Raw genomic sequence first — 9,146 nt, 5'->3', positions numbered from 1 at the left:
ATGACTTCATTCAAGATCTAGCCTGCATGATAATGCACTCAATGCGGTCGCTGATCATTTGATATCAGTACTTATTCTTTGGCTTCCACTGCTCTTTATCTTGTGTTGTTATTCACACATTGGATATACTGTACAGTACTGTATGTCTCTCCAGTGGTGCTTGTGGAAATTTGGTAATGAGACAAACATACTTTGAGAAGAACAAACTGGGGCAGATGGTCAGGCCTGCTGCCACAGTTTGAGTGTAACCGTAAGAAATATACAAGAGACTTGGCTGTTAACGCAAGAGACAATTACTGTATATCAGGAGACCTCTGTGCCGGTAGGTATATTGCATCTTCATTGTCATGTACACACATAACATGATAGAACTGTCACAGTCTAATAAGGTATCAGAACAAAAATTATTGTACTTTCCTGGGTTTAAAAAAAGACTTGTGTGATGTCATGTTATGATAATAAACATATGCTTAAAGTTGTGGAAGTACCCTAGATAAAAATATTTCATACAAGAAATAAACATGGGTCTCCTGTGACAAAGTCCTGTGTTAATGTGACCCATCATTCTGCTGCAGTAACATTTTGAAATGCTGCTGATGGGCTTAGAAACAATAGACACAGGGGAGCTGACACTGACCTTATTTAACAGAAATGCAGAGGAGGGCTGCTTCTCTTGGTAGCCCTCTCTCAACAAAGGTAAAGCTCGACAGAGCTCTGCCACCAGAAGGAGAGCGATGTCTTCACCTCCATCTACTGTACATAAGACTACACAGTCATACAAAGGAGGACACTTCTTTCTATAAATCACTGTGTTGTGGACAGTTTTACTGTGGAGTTGCTCAACCCAGATCTTGAGAAAAACATCACTTTTGTGTGTCCTGCTTATTTTATATTAAGTGGATTTATTGGCATACCTGATATGAAGTATTATTATGTCTTTCTTTTTTTTGTTTATATTGTTTCAGTGCTGGAAAACACAGCTGTGATGGTGATAATATGATTGGATCATAAGCTAAGAACTCCAAAATATAATGCGGTGTTTAATTTAGCATTTGCAGACCTGTTTGGTAGCTCTGCAGTGGTGCCAAAAGTATTTGACATCTTTCAGTTTGACCATCCCTACATTCTCTACAATGACTGTTTTATATTCATGTTTTTCTGTTACGCCTGCCTTTCAATGGAGCTTCTTAATCTTGTAAGATTTGAGTCTTATAGACTCTAGTTACTTTATAAGCTTTAGTTATGTTGTACCCGGTACTTTTTACCATACAGACTCTGAGAGACGAGGCAGTCCAAGTAACTTCAAAACAGTGCTGATTTATTACAGGTAAAAGTTAACATTACACGCTCAGGCATCTTGCACCTCCAAACTGCACGCAGGCAGATGAAAGATGAAAGACCCCCGAACCCAACAGGCCTGTACATTATATCTGTTTTGGGCTAACCCCATTCTACACAGGGACGTCAAACCGTGACGTCTCTGGTGCCAGCCGTGCAGCTGGCCATAGCAATAGTCAAAACATGAAGAAAATCAATGTGTGTGTGTGTGTGTGTGTGTTGACTAAGTGGTGTGTATCTAAAAACATTCTGACAGGACATTCAGTGACATGTCCTGACTTTAGGCATAAGAAGATATTATGATTATGATTAAACATGTCATACAGTAATCAACTCTCTATCTAGTTATCCTTGACCATAAACAACCTGGAGTAACTCATGAAAATGAGTAAGCATTTAACAGCCTGAGCGAGACATCCTGTCTACACTAAAGACATTTCTAATACAACAAGTACCTAACCAATACCTATCTGACTAGAAAATACCTAACAGTTACTTCTCATACCTTTAGTTCCCTTTAGTTACCTTTCATAACTTTATCTGACTTGTTTATGCATATTACAGCTGTATTGATGATTGTCCAGAACTACTGAGCTTTGGTTATTTTAATGCATTTGTTTCCCTTGCATATATATCTTACAGCTGTAATGAAGCAGAATCTGCTTACTTTGAATGCTGCAAGTTCTGTGTAGAGACTAGATGTCTGCATCTCTTTGTGACCAGACAGCCAATTCACATTTTAACAAAGACAAGTTGGCTTGTTTTGCACCCACACCTAGACCCACTTAGCATATTCCAAGTTCTGCTTTATCTCGGTATGTCCTGCAGAGGCCGGGGGCCCACAACCTGAGATGACCACCTGGCCAGTTTAATATACAAATTAGCAACACACACACATAGACACACACACACACCCACACACACCTGGTGTAGATCACATTCCAGCAAGGCGGTGCGAGCTCCTGCTCACACCAAATGACCAATTGGATTACAATGCATGAATTGTTGTACCTTTGTTTAGGGCGGAGCAGCCCAAGAAAATAAAATGTATTGTAAGACCTTAATTCGGGGTCAGTGGATGGAACTCCTGCGGGAGCTCTGTCTCTCTGATCCCAGCACTGTAAGACCTTCTTGTGATCAGACTTTCAGTAAACTTTCTGTTGCTTTTAAACAGTCCTCTCCTGTCTTCACTTCTCGTGCTTCCAGCAAAAGAACTGGGGGAATTTCTAGATAATTTCTAACAATCTAATTGCACTTGCTTATGACAGACTGATAGCCATTAGTTTCCCACTGCACTATCAAGTGAAGGTGACCCACCGGTTCATGTTTTCTTTGATTGCCTTTTCCTGGCTCTTTGCCAGTAGTGTTGTAGTCATTGTAGTTGTCCCTCTCACGACACTTTCCTATTGTAAATCTGTGGTTATTAATAGTTATTTCTGTGACTATTGTTGTGGGAAAAATATCTTTTAAAGCTCAGTGAGTGTAAAATAAATACTTAACATCAATTCTGAAAGTTATTACATATTTATTCCTGCAGGAAGGAGGTTTCTCTGAACAGAGTGTCTAATACAGTCTGTTACAGGGAAGCTCAATGGACAGAGTGTGTGAGTCCTTCATCTACTCAGCCTACAACAAAGAAGACAGATGCTCAAACAGATAAGGGAAACAGGATACAATTCACATCAGAATACCAGCCCTTTGGTCCCAGGTCACATCTGGTTTGGCAACCAAAAGGCATACAAAGGTTTACGACCATGCAATAAATGGTCTGGGGGTCACAACCACATAAATGACTGCATACAATGACATGAAAGCATCGGCTGAAGAACTTAAGGGGTGCTATTATAAGAATTGCCACCACACTATGCTTTGGTGCACAAACTAGCCTGCAGTGAAAATGTACTCACCTTGTTCACTGGACACTCTGTATCAGTTCTCATGCTTTGGCTTCCACTGCTATTTATCATTTCATGTTATTCATATATTGGTTATGCATTGTCTAAAGTAGCTGCAGTTAAAGAAAGAGTGAAGGCCTTCAAAACCTGCATGTCTCATCTTTCACTGGTGGCAATCTATTTTCTCCCTGTAATGTTCACATTTGCTTTGAATGAATATATAGATGCAAGTACCAGACTCATAAACATGTGTCTGACCGCTGTCTTTCCTCCCATGTTGAATCCAATCATTTATGTTCTGCAGACACAAGAAATCAGACTATTTGTGAAAAAGTTATTAAAAATCAAAAAGCAACCCAGAAACACAGTGAAGAAAGCAATTTTAAAATGATCATTTGTGTATATTCAGCACTATCTCTTTAGGATATTGTTTACAATCCAATAAAAGTTGGAGCAAAATCTATAGAGCAACAGCTACAGCTTATTGTAAAGTGAACACTTTTTCAAATGATTGAATAATAATTTGTTCTATAAAACTGGGTCATAGTGATTCATCTTGAAGCCAAATAATTTAAAAGAACAATACTCAAAATAACTATTTTATGGTCCTGTGGTATTAACTACACTCTACATTATGACAGGTACAAGACACAATAACAAATAGTATTTTGGGCTTGTGTCACATCTGCATGTACTGCAAACAAGTTATTGTGATTAAACAGTTTGTGTCTGTTCATATGTTGTTCTGACTTTTTGACCTGTTGTCCTGATGGTCTGCTCTGACTCAGGAGCTAGAGTGAGTTTTCTTCTAACTGTAGGGTCGGCAGTTCAATCCTTGGGCTCTCCAGTCCACGTGTCAAAATGTCCTTGAGCAAAACTCTGAATCCCTGTTTGCTTCTGGTGATATTGGTGGTGTGTTAAAAGGTGAATAGTAAACACTGTAAAGTGCTTTGAGTGCACTTCAACATGTAGAAAAGTGCTTAACACAATTTCTGATTCAGTCTGCTATATACCAGTAAAACATTGACAAAGAGTCTTCATGCAGAGTTTTTCTACTCAGCTCTTGGACAAGACAAGTGTTACTGTGTCTTTCTCTTTTTAAACATCCTGTCTTCTAACAGTCATCAACTTTCTATCTAGTTATCCTTGACCATAAGCAACCTGCAGTAACTCATGAGAATGACTAAGTATTTAACAGCCTGAGCTAGACATCCTGTCTACTCTAAACATTTCTAATACATCAAGTATCTAACCAATATCTAGCTGACTAAAAAATACCTAACACTAGTAAAAGTATTAACATGCATTAGTAGATACCTAGTATTTTTAATATACTGTAGCTGTGGCAGACTATGGATTCTCATTCTTTTCAATATACTTGTACGTCAAGTATACTTTACTTCAGTCTTCCCAATACTAACATCTGAATATTTTAACATGACAGGTGGGTGCACTATCTTCCAGAAAAGTTGAAACATCAGTGTCTATACAGTCAGCTAAACAGTCCCAAAAACCTTTAGAATAGGGTCAGTAACTCTTTATCTTTTCTCTCAATACTGTTCTTTATATTAATTATTAATAATGAAAATGACTGAATAAAAATTAAATGCTATCAAACATGTCTTATCATTAGAGAATGGGAAATAAAATGATGGGTAATAATAGATCATGATTATTATCTATTTTTATGATCCTGTCCATCACAATGACAGACAACAGAGTCTATTCCTATAAACCACAATCAGTTTTTGCCCTGTTTATTGTGCACGTTGAATGCATCTGTGAATAAACTGCACTATGTAATTACTGTTGGTTACAGGACCAGAGTCTTTCTTTCTTCAGTGCACAAAAGCTGTTGTCATAATAGCAGACTACTGAGTGACAACTTATGTATGGTGCCCCTACAATGAATATTTTTGCTATTACAATATAGAAAGAAAGTACACAATTGCTAAGAGAAGACGACAGAGGAAGGATCTTCCATTGCTCATATATTTCTCTTGTTTCTTTCCATTATCATTATGGACGAATGACAACAATCATCAGTCTATTAGTCCATGTTTTTTGTACCAAGTTTGAACCTATTATCATAGTTACTTAAATGATAAACTGGTTGCAAGATCAATATGACATGAATTTGGTTGTTTTGACAGGTAAGCAGTGCAGGTAATAAAGGCTTTCACTCTTCCCTGTGGAAAGTGTTGACAAAGCATAGACAATACAGCAGTAACTTACGAACTTACCAATTGCAATGTTGGGAGTAACATCATTGCAGCCAAGCTCGTATATTGGGCCATGGTAACAGAAACAGCTGTTAATAACAAGAAACATACAAAAAAAAACTCTTAAGAAGGCCAGCTGCAATGAGCCAGAAAGGGGCAATCAAAGAAAACAGGAACCTGTTAGTCACCATTACTTGAATAGTGCAGTGGGAAGATGATGGTTATCAGTCTGTCAAAGGACAATGCAACCAGATTAAGAGCCTGCATCAAATTGCAAGTGAGGCAGAAAAACATGAATATCAAGCAGTCGTTGTAGAGAATGTAGGGATGGTCAAACATAAAAGTAAAACCTTTGGCATAAAAGCACTGAAATAATGTAAATTAACATTATTATTATGATGTGTATAACTGTAGCCATAGCCATATTTTCTTATGTTTAATGTCGTGACATGTCACTAGAGGTCGTGTTAGAATGTTTTTAGCTACACACCACATAATCAACAGACAATCACACATTGATTTTCTTCATGTTTTGACTACCGCTCTGGCCAGCTGCAAAGCTGGCACCGGGTGACGTCACGGTTTGGCGTTCCTGTGTAGAATGGGGTTAGCCCGAAGTGATATAATGTATAGGCCTGTTGTGATTCAGGGTCTTTCATCTTTCAGCTGCCTGCATGCATGTTGGAGGTGCAAGATACCTGAGCATGTAATGTTAATTTTTACCTGTGTTCATTGAATAAATCAGCACTGTTTTGAAGTTACTTGGACTGCTCTCTCAGAGTTAGCATGGTTAAAAGTACCGGGTACAATACTAGCATGTAATTTTTACTTTTAAGCAATATTTCAAGTGCCTGTGGCATGCTCAGTACCAGCTATTTAAATATACAATGTCTAACGCCACATTTGTTCGCCCTGCAAAATTTTATATCAGTGGGTTTTCTGACATCCCTCATGTTGAATATTTTTATGTCTTCCTGTATTTTGTCTGTATCATGACTGTTCTTGGGAATGGCCTCCTCCTCTCAGTGATTTACCTGGTCAAGACTCTTCATACTCCTAAATACATGATTGTGTTCAACCTGGCTTTGATAGATTTGTGTGAGCACTGCTCTCATCCCAAAAGTCTTGGACACATTTTTGTTTGACAATAGATACATTGTCTATGCGGCTTGTTTAAGTTATATGTTCTTTGTTTGGTTCTTTGGATGTGTGCAGCCATGGACACTTGTGATTATGGCATATGACAGATGTATAGCAATTTGCTTCCCTTTAATGTAACATAGCAGTGAAGACATGCATTTGCATGGGTATTTTTATTGAGTCTACTAGCATTTATTGTTGGGCTAATTGATCATGTCTCCTTCTGTGGATTGTAGAAAGAAATTCTTGATAAAATGATATAGTGCTATGTTATGTATTTGCAAAACTGTTTAAAAGATTGTTTAATCTGCTTGACCTTTGTAATGGCTTGGCCTGTGCACTAGAAATGCTGTGTGTCTGAGTGCAGACTCAGAACAACAGGAAGTGCACAGATGCATACTGAGATGACTGGCCTGTCTGCACGAGAGTTGCGAGTGGGTATAAGGTCTTATTGTTTTGGCTTCAGATTATCAACATTATATGAAATGCTTGGCCTTCTATGATTGACATTATAATCTGCATTAGCAAATATATCTACATGTTTATTTTAGTATCATATGCTTTATGATTTACTTTTGTTTTAACCAGTTCACTTGTCTTTAAGAAGAGTGTGAGGGACATGTGTGGGCTGTAAGAATCAGACAGGAAACCACAAACAGGAAATGGGCCAGGCTGCATAGCAACGCTCGAGGTGTTGTCCCTAAAAACTGTCTATGTGCTTAGGGCATTGAAAGGTCAGGATGTTGTTCTTAGAATTTCACAGATCAAAATCTGCCTGGCGACAAGATCACCAAATGAGGGGTCAAAACGAGGTCAACAAACCAACCAAGGAACGAGGATGAAGGACAGCATGGATGACGTCAGATCTACCGTCATTTGCATGATGTATGTTCTTTGTTTGGTTCTTTGTATTCGTGCAGTCATGGACACTTGTCATTATGGCATATGACAGATTTATAGCAATTTGCTTCCCTTTAATGTACCATAGTATTGTGACCAAACCAGCTATTGTTGGAATGCTGGCATTTACATGGGTATTGTTATTGAGTCTACTAGCATTTATTGTTGGGCTAATTGGTCGTCTCTCCTTCTGTGGATCTGTGGTGATACAAAGTTTTTTCTGTGATCATGGGCCAACATATCGTCTGGCTTGTAATGACAACTCTTTAAATTATGCCATGGCATTTGTTGTCTTAATTGTAATATTTTGTTTTCCTCCTGTACTGATAGCATTAACATATATTTGCATTTCTATAGCACTGAGCAGGATTTCATCAGGAAAAGAACGAATCAAAGCATTTAAAACTTGTATTTCTCATTTGATTCTTGTTTCAGTTTTTTTCATACCGCTCTTGGGCACTAACATAGCTGTAATGACCTCCTACATCCATCCTAATACCAGAATCATAAACTCAGCTTTGACACACATCATACCACCTTTGCTCAATCCTATTATTTACTCTTTAAAGACAAAAGAAGTTTTGAGCTCTATCCGGAGGCTTTGCAAACCCATTAGGATGAGAAACATCACCTTGTCCAAAAAGGCAACCTCTGTGTCACCGCATTGACACATTTAGCACAAATGTGGTTTGTAACATTTGACCATTAACCTTTTAGTTGCAAGTACTGCATATTTACTTTTAAATTATGGTTTTGTTGTTTTTTTGTTATTTGCTCTATTTTACTGTTGCATTAGCTATATAATGATCTGTCTTGCAAAATGAAATCAGAGCAGGGGCAGGCTGGCAACAAAAAGCGGCCTAGGAATGAAATTATGGAGAATTGATTTGTCAAAGTGAAACTGTTACAAGATTGAATTAGTCTAACATAAAACAATGGACCTAATTTTCTAAGGTTCCTCCCATCATATTTAGAAGTTAGAATAATGTAATGATCACATCTAATTTGAATTGACCTAACAATGTTACGATTGCTCGAACACGGAAATGAGCGAGCAAGAAAGACGGACCCAGGCAGCTGGCTTCGGTGCAAGCAGTGACAGATTTATTTACAGTGAAAAAAAAAAACACAAGTACGAGAACAGACAGGGGTGGAGTAATGAAGAGTTTAACTGGGTGTCGATCTGTGGCAGTGGAAAACAGTCAGTGGTGCAGACTCTGGGGTCACTCCTGAACTGGTCGTGGGTGAAGCAATGATGTCTGAGGAGACATCATCATGAATAGTTAATGGAGACTGTGCATCGACCTGTAAGGTGGAGACTGGTAGGGCTGAGTAGTTCCAGGATCCAGAGGAGAGGTCCGAAGGAAAAGAAAGAACAGCAGGAACAATGGGAAACACGTATAGACTAAGAGATATTACTGGTGAACTGGACAAAAACACAACGAGCAAGGGGCCTGACGATGGAGATTCAACTAGCAAGGGAGTGAATGGTGAACAGGGTATAAGTAGGGAGGAACTAAGACGGTGCAGCTGGCGATAATCAGGGAAGTGGGGCAGGTGTGTCAAATAGTGTAATCAGGGTGAGGAAGCAGACTAGAGTGAGGAAGGGAAGAGAGGAAGGTGCAGCCGGGCAAACCTGACAAATAATTGA

The 9,146-nt window shown here is 38.6% G+C and overlaps 1 protein-coding gene across 1 annotated transcript; it reads left to right on the top strand.

Moving 5' to 3' along the window:
* Positions 1-6,342: 6,342 nt before the first annotated feature.
* On the top strand, positions 6,343-8,163 carry LOC109953575 (olfactory receptor 1-like). Its single transcript, XM_020589051.1, is given in 3 exon segments — positions 6,343-6,551; positions 6,553-6,682; positions 7,516-8,163. Coding segments are annotated over 3 exon segments (987 nt in total).
* The last annotated feature ends 983 nt before the right edge of the window (positions 8,164-9,146 follow it).

The sequence above is a fragment of the Monopterus albus genome, unplaced genomic scaffold, assembly GCF_001952655.1.
Source record: "Monopterus albus unplaced genomic scaffold, M_albus_1.0 scaffold793.1, whole genome shotgun sequence".
Lineage (NCBI taxonomy): Eukaryota > Metazoa > Chordata > Actinopteri > Synbranchiformes > Synbranchidae > Monopterus > Monopterus albus.
The sequence above is the reverse complement of the archived record's forward strand: the minus strand, read 5'-3'. Positions and strand labels throughout refer to the sequence as shown.